The sequence below is a fragment of the Alternaria rosae genome (genome assembly GCF_020736505.1).
Source record: "Alternaria rosae strain MPI-PUGE-AT-0040 chromosome Unknown BKA58scaffold_10, whole genome shotgun sequence".
Classification (NCBI taxonomy): Eukaryota; Fungi; Ascomycota; class Dothideomycetes; order Pleosporales; family Pleosporaceae; genus Alternaria; species Alternaria rosae.
Window position 1 is genome coordinate 1,225,569 of NW_025763579.1, and position 19,804 is coordinate 1,245,372.

Here is a 19,804-nt window from a genome sequence, read left to right on the forward strand (position 1 = left end):
TCGACATCATGAAGCTTCACAGCATACAGTTTACCGATATAAGATGCTGGAGATTCGCTTCCTTGACGTGGCAGCCCAATCAACGCCCCCTTCGATCCCCAGGCAGATTTAACAACGCTGTGTGACTTTAAGCACCCCATATGTAGTGCCTGATTGCTGTTTGCGGCCGAGGCAACATGCAATGCTTGCGATCGGGCTGAAAACAATGTGTATCGTAATCCTAGCTATCCTTTCGATTCCAGTCCCGCAGTACAGTGAGCATAAAGCGTACTCCCACTCTTGCAATGTGGTTCAAACTACTAAACCCGACTTAACAGGGTTTTGCTCCCCGTAGCAAATGATTAGATCAGCCCAAGATTCGTTTTCAGCCGCTATGAAGCATTCAAGTGGTAGATGATTCGACGTCTTTACCTTGAAACTTGATTCGGGACGGTACACCTCAGGGGTTCGAAGACGACCTTGACGCGCTGATTGGAGTGTATCTCCATGAGGCGATACTCACCAGATACGAACCATGTAGGTAGGTGGGGTGAGAATGAGGTGTTGCGGACGGGGCAACGGGTTATGGGTACCTAGGTACCTTCCGCCAGCCCCGAACCAGATTACTGGAACCGCAGTTCCGAGCCCAAAAACGTTCCTGCATGAGCTGATGATCCCTAGAGAGAGGCATCCCGTAAGATCATTATGAAAAATCTGACGGCTGGAATGGGTGAAGCGACTGGGCGCGTGCTAACCTTCTCAGGTCAGATACGTGGCACTCAATTCTGCCCACACGCTATTGCGAGCCTGCGATACGTCTTCGTTGATAAACCTTGGTGCTGTTTTGGAATGCGACACCTGGTGTTGTAGACTTCTTTGGCGTTGCAGAGACGGTTCGAAAATTCGCCCCAGATGCTACGGCCACCTGTCGGATATTTCCGAGGCCTCCCAGGCTTGCCAAGTCGGATGGCGAAGGAACGCGTACGGCAACGGAGGCTGTGCTGTGGAACGAGACCCGCAACGACAGGCGAACATATCTCGAAGACGGGGGAAATTCACGAAGCATCCGTTCTCTCCTGCTGTGTGCATGTCGCTACTTGGGTAGCAATGGTTTGAATGATTGGGCGCGGATGTCGGAAAGCGCATGCGAGCAAACACACCTGGGCCACAACACACCGATTTGAGTGCATGTGACCGATTTCGTATTCTCACCTTCAGAATAGAGCTACAACGTCATGCACTACTGCCAACGCGCATGGCCATGTGTCATCGCGTAAATGATGCTTCGGCTGATGTGGCTCACCGGCGACATAGAAAGCTCACCATGAAGCTGATATGTGAGTCGGAGCTGACGCCACCGTAGACACGAAAAGCCGCGCAATACTACGACTAGTGGATGTCATGTCTTTATTGCAACGAGCTAAACGCGCAGCTATGAGATGATAGGGGTCATGGCTTCCAAGGTTGCTACGGGCGCTCGTGCATCCTTGTGCCTCTTCCCCTAATCACACCGGTGCGTGCCTCTCCCCAACCACTCAACACACACATCCGGGCACACTATCTTTCCACTATCTCAGCGGGCCATCGAATTGCTGAATGAAGATAATTTATACCGCCTGGTTGCGTCGTGTACGGTGCGCCCGAAGCTGTTCAATGTCCCCTGTCCAAGCGGCAAGCAACGGCATTTTCCCACGATAGTGAAGCGAACTGGCACTCCACAGCAGATCGTATGCAAGGTGTCGCTGCTCTCTGGCACTGAATGAGGCAGAAGACCAAAGCAGGCGAATGGCGAGCTCGAGCGCAAACGAGGCTTTCTTTCGACGGATCGATGCGAGTACCCGGAGAGATGTCGTGGTGGGCAAGCTGATCCACCAAACTCAAGCGGCCGCCTGGCAGGTGCGCCTTCGTGCCCCAACCTCTTGAGGCCCTTCCCTCTTACCACCTTTTACCAAGACCTTCGTGCGTAACATAGCAGCAGCGGCGACATGCCGAGCTTCCTTTCAAAGTATTTACTCTCTGCCGACACGTCTGTGTCTTCGACCCCGCCTTAACGTATGAATCCTTTACGCCAAACCCCCAGTGTGTTTTTGGTGTGCCAACAGCCCGGCTGGACTAATAGCACGATGATCTTTCCGAACGATATAGAGTCTTCCACCAAGAAGACCCGTTGCAACAACAAGACAAGAATGAAACGACAAAAGAATGTGCGGACATAGGCGACCGAGGACAGATCCTCCAAATCGGTTCAGATCATTGAGCGTATTTTGACGTAACGACTGATTCAACATCAGCTCAACGATCTTGACGATAACAGTAAAGAGCTTGGTTTACATGCCACAGCACAATCACATCGACTGATACTTCGAACGCGACAACGCTGGGCCAGGGGCGAGGTGGCGATGGGCCTTGCGATAATGCTTCAAGCGTGCATCTTGGCGTTTGTAGCTCCTCGAACATCCAGGCTCTTCACAAACATATTCCCGCCCCTCTTGATGCTGGTAGCTACCATGCTTCAGACGCCGGTGGCGTGCAAGACTTCCCTTCGCGTAGGTCCCTTGGAATCTGGCACGGCATCCAGGCTCAGAGCACCTTACGCGACTTTCATCTGGTCCAGAAGCCTCAAGAGTCATGCTCGTTGCTGATGGACTCATAGAATAGTCGTACTGAAACTGCTGGACTTCCTGCAGGTCCGACATGCTGTACTAAGTTCAGCGATCTCTCTCGGCTTGCGGCTGATGTTGACTTACTTGGAAGACTCACTAGGAGACGGCCAGCCACAACACTCCGCGGGATTTACCGTGTGATCGAACGCACTCATTTGGATTCGGTCCGGCGCGGACGCTATCGACCCCGTCGAGCACCGTCGATATGAGGAAGCCTGGCCGTATCCCTCCAGGGAAGGATGCAAGCCTGACCAATTTCCCAAATCTACCTCAGATCTTGGAGTATAGTACCTTGGCAATGTTGATCTGGTTGCTGTTGCATAGGTGTATGATGACCACGCGCTTGCGTCTCCGGAGTCACTCACTCCACATTCGCCACTCGGTGGCTTGATGCTAATGATCGGCAATGGATGCCGTTTGTCTTGAAGAACAGATCGAGGATTCGGCAGCACTGGCTCGTTCCCCAATCCACTTGGAGACCAATCCGCCCCATACGAGTGCTGATCATTGTGTCCCATCGCTGCAGGTATATGAGGAGTTTGATCTTGCTTGTCGGCCCGCATATCTAGCGTGGAGCTTGAGTCTCCAGTGTTGTTCCAGTCCGGACCTGGTTCATCGCACATGGGGACTCCGGACTGCCAATGTTGGGTCATGTCTTGGCCGCCGACAACCCAACATGCCTCTCGACTTTTTACAATCGGTCTTGACCCAAAGCTTCCGTGGTGACCGATAGTACTTGCGTATCCTCGTGTTAATGGGTCACGCCCTTGATTTGCCGCAATCGGGTACCTTGCTGGTGAGTCTCCGGAACCGCCTGTCGTGCCGAACATATTCATCTCTGTGCAAAGCTACTTGAGCGTTCCTGCCAGTCGGATACGATGTCGTACTCTATTCCACTGCTCTTGTGTATAGGGTGGTGTTCTTCAAGCTTGTAGTAGGGGAAGAAATTCTGGGAGATTTAGACGACGTGGTGTTGTGTAGCGACTTGGAGGTATGAGCAGGAAGGCTGCGCTTTCGAGGGAAGCCCGCTAGGCGACGTTGACGAGGCTGGCGACTTTGAAACGAGATCGGTAACGCCGATGACTTTGTCTCAAAAGAGGGGGAATCTAATGTACGATAAGCAGCGACCACAATGTGACTTGGAGGCATAGGGTAACGAACTGATCGCTATCAGCGCGAGACCGACGAGAAATACCAGCGTAAAGAGGATGCCTCCAGCTCGACAGTATTATCTGACAGGATTTGCATCGCTATTACGTCGATAGTGGTGACCAAGGACAGTGTTGGTCGTTGCCTCACTTTCTCATTTGGTGCCAGCAAGCGGACTGGCATCGGCGTGGGCTGTGCAGATGCGCGGAAAAGAAGGTCAGCGAGATGAACCCAAAGCGCCCTGTTGTTGCCAAACGATGGAGAGTGAGAACTGCGTGCGGTTCGACCCTCCTACAGTGGATGCAGAAGGGAAGATGAGGGGGTGGATTGACTGGAAAATACTCCAGACTGCATGGCCTCAAGCCTGACGCATCCGTATTAGCGATGGGAAGTCGGCCATAGTACTGAAGCCCGATGTCGACGGGACCTATTGGGCCACTGATGTTGCGCGTCAGCACCAAGACAACCGCTTCGAATCCCTTACACATCGACTACCAGCAGGCAAACTTACAAGTGGATGCAGTTCTGGATTCAGGGTCTTTGTACGATGCCTCATCCACATCACTCACACGCGGATCGTCCGTAGCCCTGCAGTTGACTGCTACGGCTGAGTGCGAGGCGTACCTCCCGTCAGAACCCAGCCAGTTGCTGTAGTCGCAAGTCAGGCGGGCAAAGCGAGGTCCAGGATTCACATGGTTGACGACTCGTCGAGATCGAGCCTCGAGCCGCCCTGGAGTGCATACACAATCTGACGACAGGATCGTTCCGGTGAACAGCGAGCGGCGTCAGAGATGAAACACGCGGCAATAGCAGATACGTTCAATGACAAAGAAGCCCTGGGGTGAAGCAAATCTCTTCAGGGATGCGACACGATTTAGAAGGGCGGCTGCGCTTATACCAGATTGACTGTGTACACGGTCTTAACTTGGCTGGATCACTACGCACGCCTCCGGCCCTCAACATCTGCATGGCGGACGCGCGCTCGCAGGTCGCAACCCTTTCGGTAACCGCACAAAGACACATTACGGTCAGGGTGCTGCACATACTGCCGGGATGCGGTGTCATAGGGTTGTCAATAATCCATCCGGCTTATCCTCCTCAGATTGCTAGCAGTTCAGCCTTGCCATCGTAGTTGCGCCTGCTGTGCGAGCTACCACAAAGCTCTACAGACCGTCACTGCCGGCCGCATACAGCCATTTTGGCGGAAGTGTCCGGGAAATCTTCGCTCCACATTCCAAGCATACCTTGGCTCTCTGCTACATCAAATATCAGATCCTGCGGATGCATCGGCCAATCGTGTTCGTGAGCCTGATGATTTCTACCATGCCTAGAAATCAAGTCACGAAATGTACGTGAGCGAATTACCACACTGCCGCTGATAATAGCCGATGCAGTCTCTGCAACCGTTAAAAACACGCGAAGTGTGCCATCGCAGTGCCCATCGCCTGTCAATCGCAGAGCCGCTTCCTTTCTGGTCAAGTAGTGGTGCAAAGCCAGGAGTTCGCAGCTTAGCCAGGGATGTCCGCATTCGCCAATAGAGAAAGCCGGTTGCTCGATCGAAGTGCGGGGCTCCTGGTCCTCATCCATTGAGTGCGCAATCCGCACTGGTTGCTGCAGTTTGGGATTAGCGCGCAATATATAGCGAGTGGTTGCATGGCTACACAGCTGCACGGCTGAACCACTTCCAATCGCGATACTCAACCTCGAAGACCTATAGTTTCCTGCCGTCTGATCTTAACTTCATTAGAAGATATGACAGCTGAGCGCTCTTCAAAAGAAAGGCTCGGGGAGGTCGCAGCGCTTGCGCTCCCTATTTGAGCTGCCCACCACTTCGGAATCGCAGGGGCTACATTGGGCTCGAAAGTCTCGATGGGACGGCGTCATGAACCGCACCTAGCTATCAAGCCTGTCAGGCCAAGATATCTATCTGCATTTGATCAGTATTGTGGCGTCAAACCACCACACATCTGTGTCTGCATCGCGCGAGCTTTAGCTAGGTAGTGCAGCCACGGTGTACCCATTTTCCCTGGGCATGCACTCCTCTGGGATTGCATCCCTTTCGAGCAGCACATGACCTTTGCTCATCACAAGTACGCCGTAGCCTTGACGCATCTGCCGGATGTGTATCGCGTTCACACATCCAGACCTCGGGATACATTCAGCTTGCTAGATACCGAAGATACGCTAGGTAATTTGTGGACTAGCTCAACCAGCCACCACGAGGAGAACGGGGTTTCCACGATCATTCCTAGCAACACCAAATTCGTCGAAGATGTTACGCCAAACAAGTTGCGACATCCAGCCCATGTTTTCATGATTTATCTGAAGTTCGGCAAGGGCATGAATACCCAGGTAATTGGGCGAAGATAATATCATGACGTCGTTATTTACAAGCTGAGCTAGGATTAAGCGCGAAACACCACGGAAAACACGCTGCTCTGCACCGACTACCTCTCAATCGACGTGCCTTTCTTCATGAAAGCGCGGGTACAACCTTTTCCTCCTCATCCACGAGATTATGCTCCCTGGCGTCATGAATTCGGTCGTATGTTCCCCATGTCCTAGAGACGGGGGGTTTATCCGAATCGTAGTCAGCTCCGAAACAGCCGAGGGGCTTCTAGATTCCATTACTGACTCTATCTTCTTGCCATATACCTGTGCAGTCTCTTGAAGGTAGCCCTGTCGTTCTACGACGTTCCGCGAAAGACAGCTCACGAGCTTGTCAAGATCTTCCAAGGTACTCATAGCCCCGAGAGTCACTCTGACTATCCCAAAAGGCACTCCGTCCACGATATCCGCCTCCGTATTGCATCGAAGGCCTGCGTCGAACGCTCCTCGTATCCATCCAGCCTTTACACCCAGCGCGCATGCCATACCTGCGGGATTACACACGTTGCCCGTGCGAACGTGAATCCTACTCGCCCTAAGAAACGCTCCAACGTGCCACGGGCCGATGTATGCTCCGTTACTTCTCTGTATATTGAAAGCTATCGTCGGCCCTTGTTTTTGCGAATCTTGATAGCCAGCATCTCTCGGCTTGTATACTTGACATACCGGCGCGCCATTGTAGTGCGTCATGCTTGCCAAACGATCATGGAGGATACCAGCGAGCCATCTGGCGTGTGTCGAGACTTGATCAAGCCCACCGAACAAAGTACGATGGGTCGTTATAGCGCATTTCAAAGCAAGAACATTCCGGAAAGCGATCGTGCCATCCTCTAAACGTGCGTGGAGGCTAGAATCCTTGCGGGCTACCCACGATTCTCCAAGGCATGTCGTCATCTCTGTTGTGCCGCCGCCGAAGTATTTCCGGTTATCGAACACATGGCCAGCCGCCTTCCGAACGATCAAAGCACCAAGGTCTGGGAACCCAAAGATCTTGTAGAAGGAGAGGGCGATGAAGTCAGGGGCGAAGAGGTGGTTGCTCAAGTCAATTGGGGTCGTAGACACCAAGGCTGCTATGTCAAGTAGAGAGTAAGAGTTTGGGTGGTGCAACGAGAAGCGTAGTTTACCTGTCCAGTTCAGCGGAAGTCGCTCGCCGTTCATGTTCCTATGGAGTACAACGTCAGCGTCAACTCCTCTTCCATCAGGTGCAAGGTCACCTACGACTGGGCTGGATACGCAAACAACAATGGTTTCTCCGCAAGAGGCCCTCTAAACGAAGTATGGTTTGTTCCGGCAAGCCACTCCTCTGTCTCCTCGTTGGAAGCGAAACAGTGGCTACGATGTGCCAGTTCCCGGACACCAACCAGACTTGTGTGGCTATTGCGATGATAGCAGTAGTTGAATCCGTTCTGGGACCCCGAGAAACCTTCTGTCACCAATTTAATGGCACCAGTAGCGTTGGCGGTGAAGATGACGTCGAAGTGTGCTGGGTCAGCGTCGAACATCTCCAAGACAGCAAGTCGAGTTTGCTCTACCATGACGGCAGTTGCACTCGGGTTGGACGAGTCAGAATGGGGATTAGCGAGCAGAGTGTTTTGCATCTCCTCGCAGAAAGCCTTGAGTAAAGACTTCGGTGCGAGTGTCGTGCCGCCGTGATCGAGGTAGGTCAGGCCTACGCACCGTCAGTGACACGTGAAAGACATATCATGTTTGAGCATACCCTCGAGCATTGGGTATTCGATCTTCCGCATGCGACTGATTCTTCCATTGTACTCTAGTCGCTCATCGTTTTCGTTCCGGTGCTTATCGTCAGCAGCAGGCATGGGTCGCTGCCCGGAACGTTGGAAGCATTTCATCTTCTCGCAAAATTAGCATGCGAGTCGGATATGTGGGGAAGCTTTGTGACCGATCAATGCAAGGGAACAAAGGGATTGACTGTCTCAGTACGGAGTCAGCATAGACTATAACTACACGTCCGTCTCTAGGCCGCGAAGACGACCACCCGCACTTTGTCTGATCACACCCTTTCTCGGCCCCGTTCCTTCATCGCTAGTCTTGCATATTACAGGAAGTTACCTAAACCTGCAAGAGTGCGGCACGCCTCGACTGGGCGTAAGTTCGACAGAGATAGTCTGGACGCTGTGCTCAATGTGCCATGACGAAAGTACATCCCTTTGTCACAAGCGAATCCACCTACTACGCTCAACGCAAGACAATCTCTCAATTACTTCTACACATATCGGCTCGAAATAGCAGACGGTTGCATCGCAAGAATCGGTTATCGAAGTTAGTCCTGCCTGATTGTGACTGTCTGGCCCCAAGTAAGTAAGATCGTTGCGTCGGATGAGGCGGAGCAAATCAGAACTACATAAATATCTAGAGACGATCCTATCATAGTCACATACGTTGTTGTGGCCTTCATGACTGTGCTTACTGCCCGACGGGCGTATAGTCGATGGTGGTCAGCACCGCCGCCCAGTAAACCCAATTCCACTCGCCGTGATGGGAAGACATGACGACGATAGTAGAAGTCTCAAATACTGGACTCGGGGTTGTAAAAGTTCGCTTGTGGAAGCGCCCTCGGAATCACATCACATCAAGACCGTCTATGACTCGCCATAGGTTCGCCCCTCTCCATCCGCGGAGGGCTGCGAACATCTTTGCACGGTGATTCGATCTTTTCCTAGATCTTCTAGTTGAGGCACATGCAGTTCACTGTAAATTGGGAAAGCCCTTGGACTTACGATTCGAACGAAATGTTATCTTTCCAATCGCAGTGAGTCACAAGCACGGCAGTTTCGGGTTGCACAGATCTAGCGGCCCGCGGCAAACCAACACTGCTATGCGTAGCTTCAGTGTGGTTGCGGAGGGTTGCTCCATGTGCAGGAACTCGTGGCGTCTGCAGCGATCTTTGACAGCGCACGCTTTATTCACAGGTTTTGATATGCCTACTCTTGGGAAGTTGCCGAGACCGTTCCACCTGATGTCGTCGAGCCATTCTTGAGAGGATGTGACCGACGGTGAAAGTTCTCACCCTGAAGTTGAGTCCTCGCTAGTGCCTAGGCAATTTGGGATCACAGAACGGCGTTGTTGAGTATGCCACACCACATAGTCGCAAGCAGGGGTTTGAATTTGAATCCTATTCAAATCGCAGCGGCGCAGTCCCCGATATACATACCTAAGTTTACTCGCGAACACACTTCAGACTCGAGCGCGAAGCCCCGGAGACAGTGGCACAGTTTATCTTCCGTTGAAAGATATGGGTCATAAGCAGGCTCTCGATCCTTGATGGCCGAACCACTAGCCCGGTTATGTTCACGCACTGTCGCGTTCCCATTACCAATTGCCATGAGCAACGCCGGCGCACTGGGTCAGCGGTATTGCAAACGCCATTCGCAATGGCTTACCGTCACATTGGCGATGCCCGTCTCGTTGGGGCCAGCCACGGCGGCACGCCTAATGCGGCACATCGAGCTCTGACCCCGGACGCCGTGTACGAGCGTCGCAAAAATTCGCAAAGCTACAAGCAGTGCTCTAACAGCAGATTCGTAATTTAGACGACACCCTTCTCATGCATCGACCCAATCCTTTTGGAAGAGGATGGTGTAAGGACAGATAGGCTTGCATGAGTGGGGTCGGAACTATGCCTCATCTAGCCGCTCACCCGCTCAAGGGCTGTCTCCATGCAGCACGATGTGTTCTTGGCTTTTGAGCCATACCTGTTCTTTCCTCTGTCTCTCTAGATTGCGGCACAGTTGAGGCATACACCATACACCAAAACTGCGACCCGCACCTTGATTGACTGTTAGATCTGTTGATTGGTGGTCGCTAAAGCTGGCTGAGAAGAGCGAGTCCCCTAGACCAATGTTGGAACAGTTGCTCGTATCGATCGACCATTTCGGTGGCTCCCACGCTCTTTCGCATAGATGGCTCTAACCGGCGGATGTAATCTTGCGCTCGGAGTCTGCAAGGAGCACATTTACACATATCTCGATAGCCGCTGCCGTGCCGGCTAGCTGGATTTGTGGTAACATACGAGGGCAAGCCGTGCTGAAATCCATCGTGTGTCCAGCCCGTGGCGCCGGCCTAGATGACCCTCTTGATCGTTGGGCGACCGTTCGGCGTGAGGGCTGCACTGAGATGGCATATGCGCAGTGGCTTAGAGTGTCCACACAGTGGCCGGATATTGGCACTCTACATAGGTATCAACGGCGCTTAGGCAAAGGCGGCGCTATCTGCCCGCGAGTGTTATTGCATAACTGCGTTAGCCCACATCCACACTGTAGAGGTTGCAAAGTTCTCTGGGGGCTGAAAACCGTTGCCGTCAGAATACCTACGTAGTATCGCACGAATGGTCAGGTATCGATGTAAGCTGAACTAAGCTATGTGGCTGTCCAGTACCGCTTGGGTCGCAAGTATTTGAAGATGAGGACGCGTTGAGTGTTGTTAGTCGCCAGATCCGAGGCGCTGTTGTAGAACCGCCGCATAAAGCTATTGCTGAACGCGGACCCGCCCCTCCACTACGTGGTGGCTGACCGTATGTAGAAAGGCTCTAACATACCAGTGACATATGATGGGGGCGTTGAAGGGGCTCCCTTGATCTTGGGACCAGTTCTCTGTCAGCGGTTGATTGATAAAGACAGTCCGTCTCAGCTGCAAATTGGAACTTGATGCTGTTTTCAGATTCCTCACGAACACCTGGTACATGCCGAACGTCAGTACCGCCTCAAGCGTTCTGGAGCATACTATTCTGTACGTGTATCCTCCCGCCCAATACAGCCTTTCTAGGCTGAATTGACCCCTCGCCATGATAAGTCAGCCAAGTGTACCCCTCAAGCAAGTTCAAAAGACAGCTTCACGTTGCCTTTGCTGATGAGCGTGATACTGATTGTGCCTTTAGTCTGCCTTGTGCTCAGCCACGAATTTTCAGTCTGTCAATACCGTAGCGCGACTCCGATGACGAAACGAGAGAAGGTCAAACGATTCCGTGGCTGCTCCAATCACGGCGACTCAGCGGAAAGGGTAGCACCCCTGACACGTTATACAGAACAACAATGGGCCACGGAGGAGACTATCACGCACCTACGCACTGCTGCTGCTGGCGGGATGCTGTGCTAGTTTGCAAGCCCAGAGCTCACTGTTGTTGTTCTGTTTCCCTTGAATGATTCTGTCGCCCTTCGAACCAAATGGCGATGGGGCTTGTCGGAAGATGCCAAGGGAAGGAGGACCTCATATGAAGCCAATCGCAGCGATTCTTCACCGCCTAGTTGAAATGCCAGTGGAGCGTTGCTGTCGCTGATGCACGATCAAAGGTTGTCTGCTCGAGTTCGAAAATGACGGCACAAATTCGCGACATTGAATTCAGACCAAGGCCCCATTGCGAGGAACGAATCGACTCGTTGCGGAAGACTGCCAAACCGCAGCGACGGTGTCGCTGTAGTGGAGCGGTTGAAACTCTATCTGACAGCGTTTCAGATGCATTACTGAGGGACTGCCTACCCGTCGCCTCAACGTGGATGTGATAGTTCCTGCGGCCATCCTCGGTCTCATGTCCGGTCGCCTTGGACATCACTACCCTCCACAACCGTTATCTGCTGGCACGCACCGCATCTCTTTCTGTCTTCACACGTTCTACATCTCGCGTCCTGGGCTCATCGGCTTGAACTAGGAATTAGGGCCGTCGCACAAGGACTTTGCGCAGCAACACCCCCCAGCTCTTACTACCCCTGCAGCACTAACCGGCGCCAGCGAGACAACTGCGCAGACATCTCTTCGCCATCCCATCCACCTCGGATCGTCTACCTCACCAACTCAACCCAAGCTCTTTTGTCCTAACTCTCTTCCGACTTGTCTGTACACGTTCTGTCACTCTCACACCCACTACCAAAAGCGGTCGTCGAAACGGGGAAGATTAGAGGCTTCACGATCCATCCAGAAAGAAGAGCGGCACTCCTGTCGCCAACGCAGCCCAAACCTTACCATCATGGAATCCCTAGGTCCCCCGAGCTCCGAAGGTTACGGCAGTTACGTGTACGTTGACCACAGCGATGCCAAGACGAGTGATGAACTCTGCCAAGCAACAAAGTCGGCGGGTGATGCTGAACAGCATGAGAACTTTGCCGGTTCATCAGGTCAAGACCTAGAGCGGCACTGGCTCGAGCATCGAGCCTGCCAGAACAGTCCATACGGTGATCAGTTCGGCTACCCGCAATCCTCAGCGTCGGGGTACAGCCTACAATCCGGAGCTGGCCCCCCATACGCTACCGATGGCCAACATACGCACCAGACCGAACGATTCGATCATGACCAACCCTTGGAACCTTTTCAGAGATCTGCCGCGTACTTCGAGGCCAGCAGCGGCGACCGGTATCCTCAATATGCTGCGCCAAACGGACACAACAGCCAATGGCCAGGATTCACGCAGCCACTATACAACTTCCCCGATGCTGTGCAGCCCTATCCCACTTACGATCCTTACATCCAAGACAACAACACGATGCCTGCCCCTCAGGATCCAGTCGTGAGATATCTGGGAGGCTCACGGCCCGCAGAGTATCGTCGGGGAGACCGGCAAAGACACCTGGAGCAGCAAGTCGAGCAGTGGATGGATGTTCTCAACACGCCTGGCATCCAAGGTACAGCCAACGGTAGTAACCGGGCACACGGTGCAGGTCCGACGTCACTTGACAGCGAGTGGGGTGGGTCTAGCGTGGATACCTTACGCCCCTCCGGTCCTCGATCTGGAAGCCTATCAGCTCGCACAAATTATGCCCCTGGCCCAGTCAGCTATAACCGGCAGAGGCAAGGGCGGGGATCTTTCATGCCGCCTACGTATTCGATATCCACACAGCAGAGCGCTCAAGGACGTGCCAATCCCGGGCAACCCGCAGTCTATGGTACTTCCCGCGGAGTGTGAGTGTGTGCTACCGTCACTGTTGACAGGTGCTAATCAAAGTAGATCAAACCACGACGGCAACCATCACCATGTCCTGACATCCGAAACGTCAAGCTCCAGACCGACCTCTCCAGGGAGTTCTGCGACGTCAGATCCGCTCCAATGCCCTTATTGCCCGGCAACGTTTACAGGAAAGTACCGGCAGGGCAATTGCGGCCGGCACAGGAGACAAAAACATGGCGAAGCGAAAGAATGGGTCTGTGAGGCCAGTCATTGCAGCCGCGCGTTCCAGAGGTCCGATGCCAGGCTCAAGCATTACCGACGCCAGCATCGAGAACTCCTCCCGGGCGGCTCGTAGATCGGAGATTCCAAAATGGCGAAGTCGGCGCCGTCTTTACTGATATCGGCGATCCATAAGGACACACTCGCCATTGCCAACAACTTCGAGTTCATATCTAGACCCTGCCGTATTTCCAGTCGAGCTTCCTGTTCACATTGCGCGTTGCTCGCTTTCACGTACACTCCTGGACCGTCTCTTTCCTTTGTCGTTGCTTTGGTTCTTGATATGGCCTTTCCCCTTCCCTTGTCTTTGGACGCATTTAGCGCTTATACCCCAGCATGGAGCGGCCGTGGGAAACCACGTATCCTTTCGCCAATCGCTCCCCAAAAATAATCCTCAACGCATGTTGCGTCATTCATATTCTCTTTTCTAGTACACAAGGGCTTCCTGTATTTCGATTCGACGGAGAGATATGTCTAGGGTAATGGGGTACGATGGTATGATGCTGGCAAAATAGTCGGATTATGTATGCAACGGTCGGAACAGCAGTATCGGATTGGGCGTGTTGGTTGTGCCCTTTGTCTAGGCGTTTGGAGTCTAGATACGTCTTGAATGGGTTACAATGTTACGAATAGATAGGCGTTACGACGGTCGATGTGGGATAGAAGGCTGGGTATGGACGGGCAAAAAAGGTCGATTGTTGTCGCTTCGTTGCAGCCATCGGTATAGCGGTTGACCAGGCATAATGAACACCTTATCTACCATGGCTTCTTGTCGATACATCTGGCGGTGATGTTGGTGGCGCGTACGAGCGATGAAGAAGAGACGTGAAGTGGGAATATCTGCAGTGCTGTAAGAGAAGACGATCTAGTCCGGGGAAGTCATTGCTACATCCGCGTTGCGCTAGCTAACGCTGACTAGTGAGGGTTCAGGGGAGAGAGGACCGATCGAACGCCTTGGACCTAGATCTACTACACCATCAGCGTCGTTAGCTGCATGTCGTCTTCAGCCACTATGTGCTTCTTCTTCTCTCCTTCACGAGCGATATCGTGCGCCTCAACGTTTCGCCTACCCACTCAAATAGCGACCAGCGGTCATGAACGTGGTAGCTACGCAACGAGAGAACCTTGGAATTATCGTTACTGGTCAAGATAAGAGGTTTGCGGTTGTGTGAGCTTTGTTTATGCCTAGTGTCTCAGAGTGTGAAGGGTACGAAACTCAAGGAGATTGATGCTCGAAGTAGGAGCGACCGCCGCCAGTTGCTTGGCGAGACTATTGACGAATCTCGACAACGTTCAGAACAACTGCACTCAGTCCGCAAACCCAGTAGTACAGACCCTGTCTAAGAGAAGAGTAAGATCTGTTATTCGCTGCATGGCAAACTTTCCAATGCACGATGTTGCAGCTGTGCAATCAACTCTGCGTTAATACGCCCTCAGCATTATATACGAAAGCCTTGACCTGTCACTTTGTGTACTGATTTGCTAGCAACAGATGTCTTGGACACGACAGTAGCCACAATGGACCCTCTTTGCGCTAAAGATGTGCATGAACTGACCGCTCATACGATCCACGGATGCCGATTCTATAGGCGGAGTCCAAGTCCGCCAAACCTGTGTACCGTGGACCGTAAACCTACCAAATGCTATCTCTCATGTTCGTCGGTGCAATGAACCACCTATCAGGTCAACATCTTCGTAAAGTCCAGGCTGGACGAAGTGGGGGAAGTATGTATAGCCAGGCATGCCTAATGGAGCCCTACTTGAACAGCGCACACGCCGAATATGCTTGCGCGTACTGCGCCTGCGTTCAGAAGCGAACGTATCAAACCTCGGAGTCCATCAAATGCTTCATCGAGGCAAACTTTTCAGCTGTCGGCCAGAGCGACACGGATTTTCATCCTGTGGCGGTGCCACGCCACACTTCATTTACCATTGCCATCAATGGTTAGCTGATGGAGACAGTCGAATTGGCCCAATGATTTCGACAAATTATATCCAACATTTTTGTTGTGGCTGTAGGTTCCTTGTCGATACTCCAGATTAGTGGCATGTTCGTTGCCAAGAAGTGATCAGGAGCCGCGGGCTTGCTGTCAACCTAGCCCTCCTCTATCATCATCCACGCGACGATTTTGACACTGCAGCAAAGCTCAGCCAACCACGCGCTCTTACCATTGGATCATCGTATGTAGTAATCAGGAGAGATACAGGCTTTATGGACTCGCAGCTCGGTGAGGTATGTCAAGCCGATAATCGCAACCTCGGGACCCTCGCGGCTGTACTCATTACACGGACACATTGAAAGCCAAAGCTGCGCCTGTCAGGTTTATACAAGATACCAATAAGCTACAATTCCCATCCACAAGGCCGCGATAAAGCCACATCACGAAACCTCGAAGCCCTCAATGTCGCCCTTCGCATCGTATTCGCGGATCATGTGCTCGTACATTGCCATCCCCCCTCCATGAAGCACCCTGCGCATGGCCTGCCGCCGATGTTCAGGATCGCCCCCAGCCATGCGCATCGTGGCGCCTTCATGGTTGAAGTAGCCCGGCGTACAGGCTAGCACGACAGAGTACCACAGCGCCCGCCTCTCGACGTCGTCCGTCCACGCATCCTCTGCCTGCTTAGTTGGCTCGATGACCATCTGAGTAGGATCCGAAGCCCTTCGCGCAGCCTCCCTCAATATACTGGCGATATGTGTGGACTCGAGGTCGAAGACGGCGGTGAGGTTGGGCGAGCCTGGCCCGCCACCGAGACCCGGATACAGGAGATTGGGGAAGCCGTTCGTAGCGATACCATGTATCGTAGCGAAGTCGGTAGAGCCATATTTGTCTTTGAGACGGCGGCCATTGCGGCCTACAATGGGTATGCCAAAGAGCTCGGCAGGCGCAGCGTTGGCACCCGTCGCCAGCAGGAAGCCTGTGGCGAGAATGAGCACGTCCAGCTCGTACTCGACTCCATTGGCGACAAGGCCCTTTGATGTACACCGCTCAACGCCCTTGCCATCGGTATCTACGAGCGTGACATTTGGCTGGTTGAACGCGGCAAAGTACCCGTCCTGGAAGGTCGGCCGCTTGCACCACATGGGATACCACGGCTGTAGCCGCTCTGCCGTGGCTTGGTCCTTCGTGACGCTGTTTCGCACATGCGCTCGTGCCTGTTCTGCCAGTGGCACGTCCATCTCGTAAAGCGAGCGAGCGTGCTCTTCTACATTCTGAGGCGTGACGAAACGTGGCCCCCCAATGAACCCAGCAAAACCGCGTGCATATTGCGTCCAGCCATCGGCGACAAGGTCCGGGTGATCTTCTGAATGCTTCTCTCCATCGAAGAAGGTGTCGAAGTTGAGCCGGCGAGCGCGTTGCCAGCCAGGTCCCGTTGCCACGTTTTGTGCCCATGTGCCCTCATCCGTGGTCTGTTGGCGACGGGGTACGCAGTATGATGGTGTGCGCTGGAAGGCATATGTGTGGCCGGCCCAGCGTGCTACCTGTGGTATCACCTGCACCGCCGTTGCACCCGTGCCAATTACGCCCACGCGCTTGCCTTGTAGATTCGAAAGTGTAGGGTCCGTCGGCGAGCCACCGGTGCAGTTAAAGTCCCAGCGCGCCGTGTGGAAGACAGGAATGTTGGCACGCAGTTCATCGAAGCCTTCGAGCTTAGGCATCCTGGGTTCCGTGAATATGGTGCTAGCTGGTACGACAAACTGAGTCAGGATGGTCATCTCCCCGCCGTTGCCATGCTCTCTACGCATGCGGACCACCCAACGCCGCTTTGTTTCGTCCCATGTCGCGCTGAGCACCCGTGTTGAGAATTGCCCACGCAGTCCAAAATGTGATGCCACGCGTTCGCAGTGTTGGCGGATCTCATCGCCTGACGCATACTTGTGTTTGGGCTTGTAGCCTGTTTCCTCGAGGAAAGGCATGTAGATGTAGCTCTCCACATCGCATTGTAAACCCGGGTATCGGTTCCAGTACCATGTCCCACCGAAGCCACCCGCGACGTCTACTAGGCATATGCCCTTAGCAGAGAAGCCCGCTTCCACCAATCGTCCTGCAGCTAGCAGACCTGCGTGGCCAGCACCGATGATGAGGAACTGGATGTTGTCGCCATCCTTGAGAGGGCCTGCGTCCTGTTGCTGCCCCTTGTCAACCCATGGGTCGTCCGCGAGCGGCGCTTCTGCTTCGCTGTGTAGAGTCGTGTACTGCTGGAAACCATCGGCTCGCAATCGCTTGTCGCGTTCCTGCGCATATCTGGCTTGGAGGTTGGCAACGTCAGGTACAGCCATTAGTGTTTACTTTTCGTTCATCTACAGATGAAAGTTTTGCACAAGAAGTCTGGAGTCGGAACGGAGGCTTTACATCAAAGTACACAGTTTTATGTCAACCGCCAAGTTAAGCATTTTATTGCGCCGCTGCGCTTCAGTTCTAACGCGCTGCTACTTCTTCTCCCGTAGCCGCTCCTTCACCCGAGCCGGCTCGAGCCGATGAAGTATGAAGGGGAAAGTAATCTTACCATGATATCGTGTTCAAGTGGTGTCGGGCCCCGACTTCACGAAAATTGACCGAGTTCTCGTGTGGGGACGTGGGTTACATTGACGGTGAATTTTGACGCTATACCCAAGAAGTTCTGTTTGGGGACGAACGTTCCTCCGCGCAACACCCCACGAAGTTGACCACCCCTATCGTGTCATGGAACCTATTAACGATCTAGATGCCATTGCAGAACCCTGCAACATCTGCTGTTCGAAAGACAAGCACCTTCACGACCAAGAGCATGGTTAGATTTCGGCCCCAGAGTAAGGAATCCCCTCACGAAAGCCTCCTTTAATCCGGCTTCATACGTCACGGCGTATAGGGGCGCCCCGAGGACGATTGAGAGTTCAGATGTCAGCTCAATCAGCGTCCGCTTCACAGGTAGGTGAAGCGAATCGTGCAGCAGAAATACGATGTGTCTTTGGCTACTCTCAGTGCTCCATACTTTCACAATAAATGTACCGACAGACCCGCAAACTCTCCGATAAGCCTTGCGAAACGAGTTGGGTAGGTGGTGTATGGAAAACACGGCCAATATGATTGGGCAGCTCAAATCAGAGAGTCTGACAGCGTGTAAAAACTCTACAGCTTAAGAACTGCTTTGCTGTCGAGGTGTAGAAATGTCTAGAGGCCACTCGTTCTGAGTCTTGTCTTCTGCAAACCTTTCTTTCGAAACTTGCGTATCGTGGTTGAGCTACAAGCAACATGTCGACCCAGCAAACCCAAACCCAGACCCTCGTGGAGACCGCACCTCCCAGACTGACGGTCATCGGGTCACGATCCAAAGATGTGCCACAGAAGACTTCCTGGCGACCATACCTCGAGCTCACTCGGTTCACCAAGCCCGCCGGACTCCTGGGCGCCGCCTTCCCCTACTTCATCGGCTTCCTCTACTCGGTCAACTTGACCAGCCCAACAGCCCTCGGCCCAGCCGACTGGGCCAAGCTGAGCGGCATCTTCATGCTCGATGTTCTCATCCTCCGCAGCTTCGGCTGCGCCTGGAACGACACAGTCGACCAAGATCTCGACCGGCAAGTCGAGCGCTGCAAGAAGCGGCCGCTCGCCCGCGGTGCAATCACCACACCAGAAGCCCTCGCCACCACCCTATTCCTCGTCGCATCGCGCCACGTCCTGATCAACGCTACCCTGCCAGCCCGCGCGGGTGAACACGCCGTTTGGATCACCTTCCTCGCCCTCGTCTACCCCTTCATGAAGCGCTTCAGCAACTTCCCACAACTCTGCCTGGGCGGTGGTGTGGGTTGGGCCGTCTACTTGGTCGATGCCGCTGTCGTTGACGGACCATACTCAGCAAGCTCGACGAACAAGCTCAACGTGGAGGACCGCAGCAAGGCTCTACTCGCCATGTGGGCCTGCCAGTCTCTTTTCAACATCACCTATGATACTGTCTACGCTTTCCAGGACATCAGAGATGACCTGAACGCTGGTGTGGGCTCGTTGGCTATAGCCGTGCGTCACTACCCCAAGGTATTCCTGCTGTCTATCGCCAGCGCCATGGCTGCCTTCTTGTGGGCAACCGTGACCTGCGGTGGTCTGATGCGCGGCCCATTCATGGTTAGCGCCGCTGTGTCTTCCTTTGCTGCATTTTTCATGTTGGCTCGGCTCGATGTCTGGAACCCAGCCAGGTGTAAGGACTTCTTCGTTTACAGCCAGTGGTGGGTCAGTGGGGTCTTGGTCACTGGTTTGATCGGCGAGCTGTTGATGGCGAGGATGTGAGTATGCGACGGCTAGCTGCTTGCAGCTCCCGCAATGCGTTCAACACCCACATGAAGAAGTGCTCTCGAAACAGAGACTTCGCGAACATAACGAACTTACGAATCTGGTATTCGATGACACGAGGGATCTCTGGTCAGAATGCGGGAAGGATGGAATTTCATAACAGGGTATGTGTTTTCAAGTGATCG

General features: G+C 53.4%; 6 protein-coding genes across 6 annotated transcripts; 3 read left to right on the forward strand and 3 right to left on the reverse strand.

Moving 5' to 3' along the window:
• Positions 1 to 2,172: 2,172 nt before the first annotated feature.
• Positions 2,173 to 3,478, reverse strand: BKA58DRAFT_448862 (uncharacterized protein; the record flags this gene model as incomplete). Its single annotated transcript, XM_046174290.1, has 2 exons — positions 2,173 to 2,676; positions 2,727 to 3,478. 2 exons carry the CDS (start codon positions 3,476 to 3,478, stop codon positions 2,325 to 2,327), a joined length of 1,104 nt encoding a protein of 367 aa, XP_046021493.1. The 3' UTR covers positions 2,173 to 2,324.
• A 2,382-nt stretch (positions 3,479 to 5,860) lies between these two features.
• BKA58DRAFT_346402 (molybdenum cofactor sulfurase) lies at positions 5,861 to 7,927 on the reverse strand (the record flags this gene model as incomplete). Its single annotated transcript, XM_046168429.1, has 3 exons — positions 5,861 to 7,341; positions 7,398 to 7,848; positions 7,897 to 7,927. The coding sequence occupies 3 exons, from the start codon at positions 7,925 to 7,927 to the stop codon at positions 6,246 to 6,248; spliced, it is 1,578 nt and encodes a 525-aa protein (XP_046021494.1). The 3' UTR covers positions 5,861 to 6,245.
• Positions 7,928 to 10,682: 2,755 nt separating this feature from the next.
• On the forward strand, positions 10,683 to 11,367 carry BKA58DRAFT_45832 (uncharacterized protein). Its single transcript, XM_046174665.1, has 2 exons — positions 10,683 to 10,928; positions 11,077 to 11,367. The coding sequence occupies exons 1-2, from the start codon at positions 10,847 to 10,849 to the stop codon at positions 11,292 to 11,294; spliced, it is 300 nt and encodes a 99-aa protein (XP_046021495.1). The 5' UTR covers positions 10,683 to 10,846; the 3' UTR covers positions 11,295 to 11,367.
• Positions 11,368 to 11,952: 585 nt separating this feature from the next.
• Positions 11,953 to 13,910, forward strand: BKA58DRAFT_45850 (uncharacterized protein). Its single transcript, XM_046174673.1, has 3 exons — positions 11,953 to 13,088; positions 13,135 to 13,254; positions 13,277 to 13,910. The coding sequence occupies exons 1-3, from the start codon at positions 12,160 to 12,162 to the stop codon at positions 13,470 to 13,472; spliced, it is 1,245 nt and encodes a 414-aa protein (XP_046021496.1). The 5' UTR covers positions 11,953 to 12,159; the 3' UTR covers positions 13,473 to 13,910.
• Positions 13,911 to 15,733: 1,823 nt separating this feature from the next.
• Positions 15,734 to 17,635, reverse strand: BKA58DRAFT_414408 (putative monooxygenase; the record flags this gene model as incomplete). The annotated part of the gene is made up of 1 exon (XM_046172485.1): positions 15,734 to 17,635. One exon carries the CDS (start codon positions 17,633 to 17,635, stop codon positions 15,734 to 15,736), a length of 1,902 nt encoding a protein of 633 aa, XP_046021497.1.
• Positions 17,636 to 18,587: 952 nt separating this feature from the next.
• Positions 18,588 to 19,616, forward strand: BKA58DRAFT_324061 (UbiA prenyltransferase family-domain-containing protein; the record flags this gene model as incomplete). Its single annotated transcript, XM_046167941.1, has 1 exon — positions 18,588 to 19,616. One exon carries the CDS (start codon positions 18,588 to 18,590, stop codon positions 19,614 to 19,616), a length of 1,029 nt encoding a protein of 342 aa, XP_046021498.1.
• Between the last annotated feature and the right edge of the window lie 188 nt (positions 19,617 to 19,804).